This window comes from Aotus nancymaae, unplaced genomic scaffold, assembly GCF_030222135.1.
Source record: "Aotus nancymaae isolate 86718 unplaced genomic scaffold, 86718_ANA_hifiasm-v0.15.2.pri h1tg000016l, whole genome shotgun sequence".
Lineage (NCBI taxonomy): Eukaryota > Metazoa > Chordata > Mammalia > Primates > Aotidae > Aotus > Aotus nancymaae.
In genome coordinates, this window is record NW_026988428.1 from 7,969,369 (window position 1) to 7,986,837 (window position 17,469).

Below are 17,469 nucleotides of genomic sequence, written 5' to 3' on the forward strand. Positions count from 1 at the left end.
GATTAATGGGTATCTATTTTATTGCTTAAAGATCATTGATTTAGCTCAACTAACCAACATGCAATGTAGAAGCTTAGTTTATTAAAAGATAGGAGATAGCTAGTCTCATGATCTTATCATCTGTGTAAGGCTAGTCACTTGGTAAAGAAATGAGTGGAATAAAGCAACATTAGGTATCTCTGACGGTTGAAGACATTGTATTCCTCTTCCCACATCTTGGAGCAGGTGTCTGAGAGCCTTAGAGAAACTTCCCTGCTGATACCACTCACACACACCATTCAGGGAACAGATCGTGAAATAGTAAGTTAGACAGAAAGCCTTTTGGGGACCTGCAGCAGACCAGTGGCTTAATGGGTAGTAAAAATAACAACAACAATAATAGTAACACATAATACTTAAGTAACGTGAAAAAAATCCCTATTCCCTGTAGAGATTTTGCAGCTCTAGCTCCTAGTTGACTCATTCTGTCTGTGATGACAGCTACATATATATTTGGCTTCTACACTTTTTATATAGGTAGATACTGAGAGATCAGGTTTCCCTCTCACCTTTACCCCAAATCATTATTTCTCAGAAATAATGTGAGCTTTCAAATCAGAATGAGTGTTGAATACCACCTTGACACAAGACGGTAGACAGTTCAGAGAGTCCCATTCTCTGGCTGTTTTTGTTGTGGTGGCCAATTCAGAAAAGGAATGAGTCAAAATGGACAAAGACGTTTTGGGTTCCTTTGCTTAGGCAGGTCAGGCAAAGTTCTCTGGCTTCTGGGACTTAGCTTGCAAGTATATAGATTAAGTTATTCTAAAAATGTATTCCTCTTTTGACATCCTTGAGAAATGCTACTTGCATTTTTTTGGTTTTATTTTTTTAAATTCAGAGCTTTATGACTAAAAAAGCCAATATTTTATAATGCCTTCATTCTTTAGAGGAAAAGATTCAGCTTGATGTATAAGAATATTTTATATTTTTACCACAACTCATTTAGCAAACTTGTTAAGAAACTTACTTTGAAATATCAGAGTTTTACCTTTTTGTTGCGCTTAGTTTTCGTAACTAAGAGGAAATCATTGAAGAGAAACAGATAAGCATCTAGGAATCTTGTACTTTCTGAGGAAAAAAAGAGAAGCTAAAATGGGGGCTTGAAACCGTAAGTAGAAGGGGTTTTTAATAAAAAAAAAAAAATCAGTGAATTCTTTATAAAACAAAACTTGGTATTATGGCACCCCAGGGGCTCCAATCATGTAGGTCAGAAAGCTGCCTGCCTCAATGTTGAATTGATTTCTTCCTAAAGCAGAGACTTGCTAAGATGCCAGGCTTCCAACCTTAAAGACATTGTATTTATGATGCATCTCATTTGGATCTAAGATAACTCAGATGGTATTTGTAGTGGCTTCAACTAAGCCGAAGGTAAATCCGTCAACTAATTGAATTTGCAGCATTTTTGCCTCTTGATTCCTCTGGATGGTTATTGACAAAGGCACACATAACCAAAGAAAAGGCATTTTCTTACTGCTATGAACTATGCTATTGTGTCCCTCAGATTTCATATGTTGAAGCCCTAAACCCCTAGTGTGGCTGCATCTGGAGTAAGAAAGTAATTAGGGTAATGGGGTGATAAGGCTAGAGCACTGATCCAGTAGAATTAATATTCTGTTGAGACACCAGAGAGCCCCCTGTCCCCCACCCCTCATCTTGAAGAGAGTGCTCAGAATTTGCCATCACCTTGACCTGGGACTTTTCAGCCTCCAGACTGTAGGACATAAATATCTGCTGTTTAAGCCAGCCTGACCGTGGTATCTTGTTATGGCGGCCTATGTTGACAGTCATTGAAACTACTTATTTCTCAAGTTTTAGAACCTGGGTATAAATGTTTAGCTATTCTCCACGTACTTCATATTTACAAACTTTTCTGTTATTAGTTTTAATAGTTACTTAAGGTAAATAGTTTTCTTTAGTTTTTCCTAAGAAGGGAATAGTAGTAGAAGAGAAACTAAGTATTAGAATAAAGCATCTCCTTCCTTAATTTACTCTATCACTTAGAAATTAGAAAAAAAAGGTTAAATTTAAGTGATTTCAGAGGAAAACATTTTTAGAGGGGGATGTGACAAGTTCTTAGAGTAAACATAGAAAAACCCGGTAAATTTTTTTCAGCTTGTTCTATTTATATTATGTATGTTGTTCTAGAAGTTCTTTCTTATATGTTTTTATCCCTGGATGCTTTAAAGTAGTAGATGAAACATTTAGTATTCATTTCTATCCTCTCTCATTCTTTAAGCTTAGAGAAAAGATTTTTTTCTATATTTGCATAGGAGAGAAAGCAGGTGTTTTATTCAAATTAAACAGTCCTGGAATAGTTTTTTAAAAATGATATTAGAAACTTAACTTTTCATAAATCAAGTTGTGGCAAAGACTGCATTGTCCCTTGCAAACTGTTCTTCCCTTCTCTTATACCAATGGAATCCCCAAGTTTTAGTGAGTACCCATCCACAGAGAATAGAGACTACATTTTCTTGCTGCTGAATATGACCAAGTAGCTAAATTCTGACCAGTGGAGTGTGAGCCAAAGCATACAATTTCTGAGTCATATTCCTGAAGAGGAGGGCTAAGCTCTCTTATCCTTGTCTCTCCTTCTTATTGGGTAGAATGCAAACATATTGGTGAGTCATCTCGGGCCACACAGAAGAAAGCAATACCCTAGATTTGCCAATACGACAGCAGGAATCTGGATTCCTAATGACTTTATGGAGTGGAGCTCTCATATAGCTTGGGACTTAACAAGAGAGAAATAAACGATCTCTTTTAAGTGATGGTTACCTGTCTGTCTCCAGTGGCTGACTCTATATGCCAATTGATATACAGGGCTAAGATGGGACAATACTAGACCTGTGAACAGCCAGCTCAGGCTGCCATAGCAAAATACCACAGACAGGGTGGCTTAAGCAATAGGAATTTATTCCTCGCAGTTATGGAGCCTGGGAAGTAGATCAAGGTGCTGGTGGATTCGGTTCCTGATAAGGGCTCTCTTTTTGGCTTGCAAATAGCCACCTTCTGGATATGTTCTTACATGGCAGAGAGCGTGAGCTCTCTGGTGTCTGCTCTGGTTAGGGTACTAATCCTCTCAGATCAAGGCTCCAGCATGAGTACCTCATTTTACCTGCATTTCTTCCTTATTCCAAGTATAGTCATACTGGACATTAGGGCTTCAACATGTGATTTGTGGAGGAACACAATTCAGTCCACAGCAACCTTCAAACCTGTAAAATTTGCTCTCTCCATCCTCTACTACTTATATATATATGTGTCAGCTCAATGATCATTGTCAAAATGGAATAGTTTTGTTTCCTCCTTATAATTTCAACTATTTTGACAAACAACCAGAGAACACACTTTCTACGTATTCCAGTCATTCTAGATAATGTTCCAGACATTATTCTAGAAAGTGATAATTATTTTAGCTACCATTTATTGAGGACCTAGTGTTCCACCAAGCAAGTTATGAAACAAATTATAAAAATGTGAGCCTTCTGGGAATGAGAAAATATACTGATTTGGTTATAAGAGTAAAGTTTTTAAGGCTGGAAGACATTTGGAAATGCAGAATGTGTTAGGTTTCATCACATCATTTTCATCATCCTTGTCATCATCATCATCAGTGGCAGCAATAACATTTATACAAGAGAATAAGAGAATTTAAATTTTCCCAAAGATTACAATTGGTGCTAGGTCCCCTGACTTTTGGTTCAACGCATTTTTCATTCAAAATGATGTCCTGTTTCTTCACTTGATCTTAGCCAAAAGACCAAAAAGCGAAATGTCCTGTTTCTTCTCACACTGTCACCCTGCCCCGTCAAATCTCTATGCTCAACTCTCAGTCAAAGTCTCATGACTTTACACTTGATACCATGTCAATTACAACATGGAGTCTCCATCTCTGATGGAATTTGACTAGTGCAGTGTGTGCCGTTAAACAAGTGCCTGGTGTTAGTGACATTACGTAGTTATCCTCATGCTACCACATTTGACTGCATAAGAAGCATTTTCCGGAAAAGTTAAGTCTGCTTGTAAAGTCTTTCTTAGATGAGCTTCCCACCCACACATCTATGACAGTCACTTCAAACCCATGTGATGCATGAATTCACATCTGACATAGCCTTTCACCCACCAGGAGCTGCTCCTCCAGATGTGGGTTCTCATTATGCCCAAACCTGAACCCTAAAATTGACCCTCTGACCCACTCCCTCCACCACTCATGGCATTATCAACAAAACTTTCAGATACATAGATCAGAACACTTTTAGACTCATTTCCTCTTCATCCACTTTATCGATCGTAAAGTCCTCCTGGTTTTGCCTTTGCAATATCTCTCATATCCTTTTCTATCACGCCCATTTCTAATGTTTTAGGAGAAGCTGGTGCATCTCGCACTATTGGGATAGATAGGCAGGAAGAGGGAAGGAGTGAACCAAAGTCTCACATAATTTCAGGTGGGGCCAATTTTGGAGGGAAAGATACATGCTGAACAACACAGATAATGTTTTGCTTTATTACTTAAATTTGGCCCTGTCATAAAATATAATTACTCTGAAGTTATAAATAACATTAAAGAAAAGTTAAATTGTTATCATTGCAAACAAAAGTAGGGGGTGAGTGGACCACAAGTAAAAAATGGTAGAGCAGCAGACGGGCCCAGAGTGTTCTCATCTCGGCCTGTTCACCATGGAACTTCCAGTTTCACTACTGATCTCTCTGTTTTGGTCTCCTCTATGCCATTTTGAACATTGCTTGTTAACAACACTTTCTTCAATGCCCTTTTAACTTATCACTTCCCTGTCTGAGAACTCAGTGACTTCTGGTTGCCTGCAGTTTCTTGACTGGGTCCCTCTGTTTGGTTTCCAAGGCAGTTGCTATGATTCTGGAAGCTGGCCGGACCAAGGCAGCCTGGCTCCAGCTGGTACTCTGTCATTTACCCACCAGATGAACTTGGGCATGATAAAGAACATCCTTGAGCCCCAAATCTCTTACCTATAGCAAGGGATTAAAAGCAACTTCTCTGTTTAACTCACTGGAAAGAGATAATGTATGAAAAAGCCCTCGGATATAAAACACTGGACATGTCTATCTTATTTGACAGCTGCCAGGTGGGGATTATGTCCTAACCTGACATCCAGACTACCTCTAAAATAGAGCAGAGTCTCAATATACACATATTGAGTAAGAGACTATTTCCCAGCCCCTCCCCACAAGATATCACATCATCGCAGTTAGGCAACCTCCCATCCCACAGGACTTCACACTCAGTAGATGCCTGGTCAAGATTTTGTGCAAAAATGAATAAATAAATGATTGCAAATCTTATTTCAGCCAAGCAGCCTTTCTGGTCATCATGATATTTATTGAGCATGAACTTTGTGTCAATCATTCTTTTGAGGGAGGTAAACTGAAGCACAGGAGATCACTGTAAATGGCCCAAGGTTGTGCAGGCAGAAAAGGCTGAGCAGGGAGTGAGCCAGGCGGTCAGCCCCAGGGGCTTGGCTTCCTATGTACTCTGCTAGAAACTGAGTTTCTCTGGGGGCTTCTGCCTCCACAGCTTTTCTCCGGCTGTGCTCTTTATCTGAATGACCTCCCTCTTGTCCTTCCACTGACCTCATCCTTCCTGCCCCTCCAAGCCCACCTCCAGTCCCACAGACTTCACGAAGCCTCTCTGGGGCACTCCAGCCTCAAGGACTCTCTTCTTTTCTGAACTTATCCTGTAGGTCTGGTAATAAGGCAGAGCTTCCCAACTAGAGGGAAAGAAGTATACAGAATACGTATTTTATATCTCCCAATGGCACCTACCTAGCACAACTTGTGCTATATAATAGATTCTCCATAAACATTTGAGAGCTTGATTGTCTGGCTCATTGGAGGAGTACAATGATTATGATGATAACAGCTGCCATTGACTGAGTGTTTACTAGATTCCAGACTGTGAGCTAAATGTGAGCTAACATCTTGTATGTTGTTTTTGTTTTGTGTTTGAGATGGAGTTTTGCTCTTGTTGCCCAGGCTGGAGTGCAATGATGTCATCTTGGCTCACTGCAACCTCTGCCTCCTTGGGTTCAAGCAATTCTCCTTCCTCAGCCTCCCAAGTAGCTGGGATTACGGGCATGTGCCACCACACCTGGCTAATTTTGTATTTTTAGTAGAGACAGACGTTGTTTTAACAATCCTATGGAGTAGTTACAGTTATCCCATTACAGAGAGAAAATGGAGGGCACCTAGCTAGTTATGTTGTAAAGTCTTCTTTCAAGCCTGAGTCTGTGTGACCCCATAGAATACTCTCTGATTCACACCCTCCGTCACCTGCAACATGGGCAAACACAATTCCTCCTGCTCTTCAATTACCGGCGGTCAAACAAGTTACAAGGCAGCACAGATGTTGGGTTTTTAAAGGAAGCAGTTATTTACCTGCAAGAGTTAATTTTCCTTCATAGAGAAGGTGTCTGTTCGTTGGTGACAAGATGTTTTCTGCCGTGTGTTCTTTAAAAATGTGTTTCAAACACTTGTAAAACAAGGGAGAAAATAAAACAGATGTTGTTAGTGATTGGAAGAGAACATGTTTAAAAAGTTGGGGCAATCAACTCCATCTAGAAAGTTCATGACATTTGGAAACGCCAGCAGATGGACATGGGAATGGGAAATAATGAGAAAACCTCTCAGAAGGACCATCATAAGAATGGCATAATGACCTCAGCCTCCCCACGTACAATGCCCTACAGATGAAGACTTTACTTCTTGTTCATGAAACTAGATTTCTTCTTCAAGTAGACAGATGGGGACATCTAAGATTGTATTTCTGTCTGAATGCCCAACTTCCAGAAAGGGACATAAGTCCTAATTGATCTTTTCTTCGTACCTCTGGAATGAAAAACCTTTTATCTCTATCCCAAAGCGGTGGCCACACTATAATCTCCTGTAGATATCTAAATTTTTGGAAATTGTCCAGCCACTTCACTTTTCCTTCAAGGTCCCCTGAAAGACAAGACACAGTCAGTCTATTTTTAATTGCATGTGACATTGCAGTATAGATTTTAACCAAGGTTCACAGGAATCGTTTAGAAACACTGGCTGCCCCTGGAGCCAGACTATATATTAAGTTCATTTCACATATTACTTGCTGTTCATGCAACTTAGAAAACTCACTAACTTGAAATCAGTCTCTTGCAGAGAAAAAAGGAGCTTAACTAATTTAATTCAGTAAGTTGAAAGTATATTGTGTATTTTTATTTCAATAATTCTAATAAAATTCTTGGTAGTTTTCTCTTATTCCCTAGACCACACAGCCTGTAATTAGAGGAAGAAAAAAAAATCAGACTAACAAGGACAAACATATCTTTTTGTCCTAATCATAAAAGTATATATTCACTTCATGATAATGGCGATTATTTCTTTTTTGGTAAGCACTCAGTTTCTCTTTGGGAGGTTTGTACTCATTTTCCACCATTTTCTAGTAACATGTTCCTATCGAGGGTTTGAAATGATTTTTGAAAACATGGAAGCCAAGCAAAAGACCTGCAGAATCACATTGTTAGTGGAACCCTTCAGAATCCACAATCTCTAAGCTAATAGACTTAAAGGAAGCCCACACAGATCGCTTCCCTCAACAATGACAATCCATCTTTTACCAAGAAATCTCCAGAGGTGCTGCTTTATCTTTCCTCCCAAACCCATCCAAATGAATAATAAACCTTAAGATTACTTCAAAAGTTTAAAGAAGTCATCTTTAACTGAATCTTTGTCTTACTCGCTTGATAAACTTAATTCCAGCTCTTCAGGTAATTTTAGAAATTGAATAAAAAATTTAAAAGCAGAAAAAAAAAACAATTAAATGGTCATTTTACTTTTTTTAAAAGCACCTGTTCCAGGCAGTATCATTTTACTTTTAAACTTGCCAAAGGGGAAAAAAAAAACAAAACATTTCTGTACTGCTGAATATTACCAATTTGAATTGTTCCCTTTTGATGCCCACCAGGAAATCTTGGTTTATGGGCATAAATCATGAACTTCTTTATGTGAATTTCAATTATACAAAGTTAAACAAATAAACTGAAGTCATCATAGAGCCGGCTCAGTTCCCATCCTCAAATTTCAGTTCTAAAGATTGCAGTTGGCGTAGTTTCACATTGACCCTGGCTTTCGGTGACTTAAGAAATGATGAATGGTAATTTATCCTCTGGACACATTTTCCATGGTGTTTACTCCCATTTGCTTTGTGTGTGGGGTCAGTATGACTGTTAAAAACAAAGTGCCTTCAGTTGTCTGGGAAGTAACTTTTCCTGCCTGAACTCACTTCTGAAACACTTGGAGACAGAGTCACGTCCTGTGTAAACTTGGTGCTAGAGTTCTCATAGGGTTCGCCAGGATGTGACTAGAGCCCATTGTTCTGTGCACATTTGATTTACAATGCACTCACACTTGAACCCACATTTCCGAGAGCCATGACCTCAAATCAGTGGAATTACCTCCAAGGATGGAAGCCCAGAGAGTTCCCAGGAGTCACAAGGTCCCAACTCTTTAATTAAGCTCGCTTATCTCAGGGACTTACGGATGGACTTTTCCACCTTTTCCTTGATGGAGTAGATCATGATTTTCTCAGCAGAGTCCATGCTCCTTTTCCAGATATTCTTCAGCAACAATGGATATCGAGTGAGCCTCTGAAGTGGGGCCACTAGTAGCTCAGGCAGGTGGAGCCGTCTGCATTGTTCATTCTGTTCACACCACTGGGGAAGGCAAAAGGAACCACATCAGAATGATCACCTCGCCCACTGAGCCACTAAGAAACCTGGATATGACAGCTTCTTAGAGATTTTACTCAGTTAACTGCAGGATGCACTTGTGAGTTTGCTAGGACAATTTATAAGCCACAGATCAAATCCCCTAAAAAGTGCATGTTCCATTAGCGGTAGTGATAAGACATCATAATACATGTGCTCCAGCTTTATCTACCCTTCTCATTTGAGAGTGAATTTAGTTCTGCCCATTGGCTCCTCCTCCCCAGCCCTCAGGGGCGGTTTCTGGTTTCACCAGTTTTGTTCCCACTTGTGATGCAGTTAGGAGAATTGAGAATTGAACTGGGGAAAAAGGAAGGATTCGTGCTGGTTGGGTCAGTTCCTTGACTCCCCTTAGTTGGGAAGGATCAGGTAATGATAAAAAATGAAGAGAAATGAACATAGCTGTTGAAGAGGTTCAGTTGATCTAGAGCAAAGAGGGGAGAGGAGAGAGGTAGAGACGCGGAGAACAGACGCGAACAGTTTTCAATAGGCAGTGTTTGGAGCTGGGGTTTGGAAGAAGAGGAAGTTCTAGGGTATGCCAGCACTGGGGAAGACAAGAAAAGAAATTTTAGTAATTTAGTAATTGTAGTAAGTATTGCCATGGGTTATACATTGGGGTTCCATAAACGATGTTTGAGAACCTGAGTGAACATGAGAATAGCTTTTACATTAATTTTATTTGCTGTGCCGTTTCTTTGAATGTGAGCTTCCTTGAACCTAGGGTGCTCCCTGGCTTTTATGAAGGTGACAAATGAGGCATGAAGGTGGTCGATGGCCAGCATGCAGACGGGTACATCAGGAAGGAGCAGAGGGGGTGTGTTCTCTTCCTCTTCTCCTACACTGCCCACTCACACCAAATTGACCCTGAGTTCAGTGATAGAGGGATTAATATAAACCGAGTGTTTGCTTTCCTTCAAATCCATGTCATATTACTTTTAATCCCCAAAGCTGCAATTACTTTTGCACCAACCTAATAAAATCCTAACCTTCAATGGGATGGTATTAGGAGGTGGGACTGTTGGGGTGATTAGGCCAGGAGCATGGAACCCTCAGGAGTGGGATTAGTGCCCTTATAAAAGGCTCCTGGAGAGCTCTCTAGCTCTTTCCACCATGTGAGGATACAACGAGAAGACAGCCGTCTGCAACCCAGAAAAGGGCCATCACTAGCACCAGGAGAGTTTCAGCCTCCAGAACTGTGAGCAACACTCTCCTGTGATTATAAGCCACCCAATCTGTGGCGTGTTGTTTTAGCAGCCTGAATTGACTACCACGGGGATCCTGCCCTTACACCAAATATTTCTCCTGCTGCGGTCTGTTGCCTCTTTTCTACCTTCCGTTCTCCTTTCATTCTCCAGGTTAGCTCCTTTGCCTTATGACCCAGACCCTTCAGGGCCATCCTCAGGTGGGCCACACTGCAGGAGACTCATGCTACATCCCCGGAGATGTCTTCAAGTCCACGTGTCAGTCTTTGCATTTTGAAGATCTGGGTACATTTGACTCAATCCTCCACCAATCCAATGGCCTGAGGAAGTCCAAACTCCTCCCCTTGATAGTTACTAATATCTAGGAGACTGAGATTCTAATGGCTTCCTCTGGGCCCTGGACTCTTGTTTCCAAACTTCTCCCCTAGATATTTACCAGTATCTGGGGACTGAGATTCTAATGGCTTCCCCTGGTCTCTTGTTTTCACGTATACTGTTTCTTCCCTGAACAGCATGGAACAAACGTATCCTCTTGGTTTCCTATGTTAGTTTCTGCTGTAAACCCCCTCGTGACATGTTTTGTGAGTATGCATGTTTATTTTACTGAAGATTTTGGGTTGTGAAGAGGGGTCAAATACACAGCCCACAAGTCGCTACTATTTTGCTGGCTCCATTCTCTTTGGAAAGGGAGAGCTCTTTCTCTCTTCCCACTTAAACAAACCCTCCCCGTTTACCTCCTAGCATCCTGCCTAGCAATTTGCATTTGTCTTTCATAGCTTGACCATGTCCTTGGTGGGGCGAGGTGGGGTCTCACTGTTCTCCCACACTATCAGTTGTTTTTTTTTTAAGGGTGTGGGGAACCGGGTATTGCTCTGTCACCCAGGCTGAAGTGTAGTGGTACGATCATGGCTCACTGCAGCCTCAACCTCCTAGGCTCAAGGGATCTTTCCACCTCTACCTCTCATATAGCTGACACTACAGGTGCAGGCCACCACACCTAGCTAATTTTTAAGTTTTTTGTAGAGACTGGGTCTCACTATGTTGCCCAGGCTGGTCTCAAACTCCTGGGTTCAAGCAATCTGCACACCTCCCAAAGTGCTGGGATTACAGGTGTGAGCCACAGAACCTGGCTCAGCTGGATGTTTTGTAAAATATCCTGGACTCTTCATCATAGGGATGCTGCCAAATTCAATCTTCTCTCCCCTGTGTACAGATGGCTGGCTGTGAGAGTGAGCGCACGGTGCATGGTGAACGGAGCTCCAGGATCCTGGCTCCGAGGACCACCTTCTTTCTCTGGACCTTCAATTTCTCTTCTTAGACAAATCAGGCAATGTGCTAAAAGATATGTTCTAGGGCAGAGGTAGGATTTGAATTAGACCTGTCTGAACCTGATGTTCAGTCTCCTAAAACGCTCTGTTGTAAACAACAGTCTTGTAGAACTTAAACCCATGTCGTGTTATAGGCTGCCTGAAATTGACGTATAAACTCAGTAGGATAAATTTACCCTTCATACCACAAGAGGCTAAGCTTTATGAAGGCATGGCTTTATCCTGGTGCACATTAATGGGATTAGAATTTTTCCTACTATTATATTTTTATTTATTTATTGAGACCGGGTCGATCTAACTCTGTCACCCAGGCTAGAGTGCAGTGGTGCAATCACAGCTGACTGCAGCCTCAGACTCCAGTCTGGCCAGATGATGTCTTGGCTAGATGATTTCCAAGTTCTCCTCCAGCTCCAAATGGCTGTGGTTCTCATTACTGACTTATAAATGCAGTGGGATAAATTTACCCTTCATATCACATGAGGCTAAGCTTTATGAAGGCATGGGCTTTATTCTGGTGCGCATTAATGGGTCTAGATTTTTTCCTACTATTTTATTTTTATTTATTTATTGAGACAGGGTCGATCTGACTCTGTCAGCCAGGCTAGAGTGCAGTGGTGCAATCATGGCTTACTGCAACCTCAGACTCCAGTCTGGCTACGTGGCTCTTGGCTAGATGATCTCCAAGTTCTCCTCCAGGTCCAATGGCTGTGGTTCTTCTCATTGACGTTGGCAGGGATGGAGACAGAAGCAAGCATGACAGATGAAGAAAGGCTGTGAGTGGAGGGGAGCAGGGCTATTCTCTAGCAGCTGATTTCCATGTTGACTCATGGGCAGCAATGTTCCAGCACTACCTGCGGGTCCTGGACCTCTTGGGTGGCTGGGAGTTCTTGTAACTGATTTCTCAGCAGCAGTTAGGCCCCTGCCCCCCCAAAAAATTCACTGCCCCAGGCCACTGCCCCAAATTGCCCTGCTGTGGGGAACAGCTCTGGCTGCCAGCACACACTGGTATTCCAGGTCAAAGTGAAAACACCAAGCTCCTCCATGGCAATTGGCAGAAAGCATCCATGGTGAATAATTTAGATAAGGATCCAGGCAGGGACGTTGGAAGCATTTAGTGTTTCAGAAAACTTCAGAAAAGAGAAAAAGAATGGCTTGACATTATAAAAGTAAAGCTGTAAGTTTTCCTTTCATCTCTCTTTTGACTTCATTTTTCAGGTCCGTTAGGAAAGGCAAAGAACATTTCCATTGAGAGAGACTGGACATAAAAGGCCTTTTTATTGATAAGTCTATATCCATGGAGGCTACTCTTGCTTTATAATAAATATCTAACATGCTTAGGGAATCTGTAAAAGGATTAAAGGGCCCCAAATGAAACTATGTTCTGTCACTTGAGCCTGGGAGGTTGAGGCTGCAGTGAGCCATGATGGCACCACTGCATTCCAGCCTGGATAACAGGGTGAGACCCTGTTTTTTTTTTTTTTTTTAAAGTCCTAATAAATCTGTGTTGGTGGGGCACAGCATTGGGATGGGGCAACCAGAATTCTTGGAACCTCAGGAAATTTACTTACCCTTTCTAAAACTTATCTGTAAAATGTAGATAACAAGACTAACTACCTCTTTGGGCTGGTGAGAGGTTTTAATGAGATAATTTACACAAAGTGCTTAGAACAGAGCCTGGCACATCTTGACCATTCAGTCCATTAGGCTAGAGTTCTTAGCCATTGTTAGAAGAGCCACATTAAGAGACTTGGTACGAAGTTCCCAGTTCTTCCTCTACATCATTTTGTTTCTAAAATAGTAAGCAGGAGGATCGCTTGAGCTTAGGAGTTTGAGACAAGCTGGGCAACATAGCGAGACCCTATCTCTACAAAAATTAGAAAATTAGCCGGGCGTGGTGGCACGTGTTTGTAGTCCCAGCTACGTGGGAGGCTGAGGTGTGAGGGTCACTTGAGCCCAGGAATCTGAGGCTGCACTAAGCCATGATTGTACCATGCACTGTAACCTCGGTGACAGAATCAGACCCTGTCTCAATAAATAAATACATAAGTAAATACGTTTTTAAAAAAACAGTAGGAAGACTTCTAATCCCATTAATATGCACCAGGATAAAGTACATGCATTCATAAAGCTTAGCCTCATGTGGAATGGAAGGTAAATTTATCCCACTGCATTTATAGGTCAATTTCAGGCAGCCCATAACACAACATAGGTTTAAATTCTCCAAGAATGTTGTTTATGACAGAACATTGTAGGAGACTGAACATCAGGTTCAGACAGGTGTGAATTCAAATCCTACCTCTGCCCTAGAACAACCTTATCTTTCAGCACATTGCCTAATTTGTCTAAACTCCTGAAAAACGGGGACAACATAAAAATCTGCAGAGTTAGTGTGTAGACAAGAAGATCATGGATGACTAGCATGTAGCACAGTGTCCGGGCCATAGCAAGGGCTCAGACACTAGTCACCTTGTGTTTACAGCATCATGTATTAACATGAGTTATATCTGCGGGTCTCTCCCTGACCTCTTGCCTTTGTTTCGTGAAGCTAATGGTTCCATGGTGATGGGAAGTAGCCTCAAGGAACTGGAAACAGTTCTGGTATGAAGAGCATTGGATTTTTTGTCTGAAAATCTTTCTATATTTCTTTCTTTGCCACCTATTGGCTGTGTGACCTTGCAAATGTCAGCTAACCTCTCTGAGCCTCAGGGACACCAAAGAACAATGTAATCAACTTCACAGATTTGTGTTCAGAATTAAGAGACTTTTGAGAAAGTGTCTGGTAAAGTATTATGCAGTATAAAAGCATCACGTAGCTGGGCGTGGTGGCTCACACCTCTAATCTCAGCACTGTGGAAGGCCGAGGTGGGCGAATCACTTCAGGTCAGGAGTTCGAGACCAGCCTGGCCAACATTGTGAAACCCATCTACTGAAAATACAAAAAATTTGTCAGGAGTGGTGGCGGGTGCCTGTAGTTCCAGCTACTCAGGAGGCTGAGGCAGGAGAATCACTTGAACCTGGGAGGTGGAGGTTGCAGTGAGCTGAGATTGTGCCACTACACTCCAGACTGGGCAACAAAGTAAAACTTTGTCTCAAAAAAAAAAGCATCATGTGCTATAACAGCACAGTATCCTCTACTACCTTTCCCAAAATATCTTTGGACACTACATACATTTTTATTCATACACAATTGTACATATTTATGGGGTACATGTGATATTTTGATACATTCGTACAATGTGTAATGATCAAATCAGGGTATTTATGATATCCATAACCACATTTATTAACATCATTTCTTCATGTTGAGAACATTTCAAATCTTTTCCTCTAGCTATTTTGAAATACACAGTAAGTTATTGTTAACTATAGTCACCCTAGTGGGTTATTATATATATATACACGATATATATATCATATTATATATGTATATCTCGTGTATATATATATATATATATATATATATAGTAACTTATTCCTTCAGACACTAGAACTTACTCCTTCTATAATTGTATGTTTGCACTCACTAACCGACCTCTCTTCATCCCCTTCTTCCCACTCCCCAGCCTCTGGAAACCATCATCCTACTCTCTGTCTCCATGAGATTAAGTTTTTTAGCTCCCACATATGGGTGGGTGAGAACATGCAATATCTGTCTTTCTATGCCTGGCTTATTTCACTTAATGACCTCCAGTTTCATCTGTAAATGACAGGATTTCATTTTTTTCTGGCTGAATAATATTCCATTGTGTATATATAGTGTGTTTTCTTTATCAATCATCTGTTGATGGATACAAGGTTGATTCTATATCTTAGCTATTGTGAACAGTGCTGCAGTAGGCATGGGGACCAGGTATCTTTTGATACACTGATTTCTTTTCTTTTGGATAAAACTTAGTGGTGGGATTGCTGGATTGATGGTAGTTTTATTTTTAGTTTTCTGAGAAAGCTCCATTTTGTTTACTATAACAACTGCACTAATTTACACACCCACCAACAGTGTACGGAAGTTCCCTTTTCTCTGTATTCTTGCCAGCATCTGCTACTTTCTTTTATCTTTTAAAGTAATAGCCATTCTAACTGGGGTGGGATGATATCGCATTGTGGTTTTGATTTGCATTTCCTTGATGATTAGTGACGTTGAACTTTTTTTTTTTCATATACCTATTGGCCATTTGTATGTTTTATTTTGGGAAATGTCGATTCAGATTCTTTTCTCAGTTTATTTTTTTGCTCTTCAAGTTCCTTGTATATTCTAGGTATTAGTCCCCTGTTGAATGAATAGTTTTCAAATATTTTCTCTCATTTTGCAGATTGCCTCTTTACTCGCTTATTTCCTCTGCTGTGCAGAAGCCTTTTAGTTCAATACAGTCCCATTTGTCTATTTTCGCTTTTATTGCCTATGCTTTTGAAGTCTTGGCCCTAAAATATTTGTCTAGACCAATATCCTCAAGTGCTTCTTCTATGTTTTCTTCCACCAGTTTTATAGCTTCAGGCCTTACACTTGAGTCTTTAATTCATTTTTATTTGATTTTTACATATGGTGAGAGATAGGGATCTACTTTCATTCTTCTGCATCAAGATACTCCGTTTTTATAGCACTATTTACTCAAGAGAGTGTTGTTTCTCCAACGTATGTTTTTGGTGCCTTTGACAAAAATCATTTGGCTTTGAATGCATGGATATAGGATTTTCCAAAGTTATTTGAAAATGATGATTGGACCTTGTTAAATTAATCTCTTTCCCAGCTTGGAAGGGAGAGAAATGAACCTGGATTCTCTCAGTTTGAAGGGCCTAGCTAAGAGTCTAATCCATCAGCGTCTAGGGGAAACATTTGGAGCATGATTATTCATGCATTTGGAAATCTAATGAGCTTTCAGTTTTCAGTTCGAGTAGCAAATAAAACACTAAAGGGCTGAAGCTACAGGATTATTCCTCTTTTCTCATCCTTGGCACACCCAGGCTTTCTGGCATATTGAGGCTGTGGCAGAAGCCCACTGATTCACACCTGAGTCATTGGGAACCATGGCAGCCTTTCCTCCCAAGCCTCTGAGGTCATGCTCTGGCAGGGGCTTCTTGCAGCTGCGGGGAAGAGCTGGTTTTCTGGAAAGGCTTGGACCATTTTCTCCAGATGATCCAAAAGGGCTCTGACACAGAACTGAAAAAGTTCCATTTCAGACTAAAGAAATATTAAAGCAGAGACCAACAGAATCAGGGAAGTCAGGGGAAATTGGCTTTGGGTTTGCCTACTAGAAAATGCTGAAGGACCCCGGCAGAAATTTCTTCTTTTAATGCTGTGGGACCCAGAACTGCCATATTGGCACAACTCTGGGGGCAACATTGACATTGTGCTTTATGCTGTAATCAAGGGGGCACCATTCATGTAGAATACAGTATAAATGATGCCCCAGGCTTCTATGCTGGAACTAACTCCTGCAAGAGCCAAACATCTCAGTCACAAAGCTCAGGTTCTTACTACAGTTTTCTCCTTACAATATACCAATTTCTTCCACAAAAAAACAATGAACAAATAAAACATTTCTAAGCCCCAGCCGACATTTCAGGAGGGATATTAGATAATATAATGTTTCCAGATGGGCACCTTTTAATATTCCTAAGTGTACAGCAGACAATGTATTTATGAGGAAAGCAGATCTGTAGTTAAAACATATTGTTGATCATTTCGTTTCCTTCTTTCCCATTTAATTTAGATAGAATCATTCCAGTACTTGTGACACCCAAAAAGCATCAGGAAAAATACGAAAGAAAAGAAAATGATACTTTACTTTTAAATAAATTCCAAAGTCATCTCTCTGCCTCAGGCTCTCAAGATAAAAGATAGCAGCTGAGTAGTTCAGGCAGTAGGTCTGGTGGCTCTCACAGAGACTCCCTCGGAAATACTGCAAGAAAGGCAGAGCAGAAAGAGAATGAATGCAAGTTAAGGAGAGCATTGACCCCTGACAGACTCTATTTCTTTTCACTTTTATCATTAGCGAGAACAGGGAAAAGTGGTGGAGACGCCATGATCAAGCAGGTGCTACAACCACATGGAAATATACAGGTAATCTCCACAATAAACATTCTTTTTTAAAAAATTGTACTAGGTTTATAAATCGTTCTACTATAAAGACA

General features: G+C 40.8%; 1 protein-coding gene across 3 annotated transcripts in view; it reads right to left on the reverse strand.

Moving 5' to 3' along the window:
• The window catches only part of PLEKHG7 (pleckstrin homology and RhoGEF domain containing G7), a 70,626-nt gene that overhangs the window by 10,694 nt on the left and 42,463 nt on the right, over positions 1–17,469 (reverse strand). For all 3 annotated transcript variants that reach the window (XM_064376888.1, XM_064376889.1, XM_012469343.3), the window contains 5 exons: positions 17,124–17,237; positions 8,585–8,759; positions 6,896–7,011; positions 6,448–6,541; positions 1,028–1,107 (listed from right to left, as the gene is read on the reverse strand). In XM_064376888.1, coding sequence (XP_064232958.1) covers positions 1,028–1,107; positions 6,448–6,541; positions 6,896–7,011; positions 8,585–8,759; positions 17,124–17,237 — 579 coding nt within the window. The remainder of the gene's footprint in view (positions 1–1,027; positions 1,108–6,447; positions 6,542–6,895; positions 7,012–8,584; positions 8,760–17,123; positions 17,238–17,469) is intronic.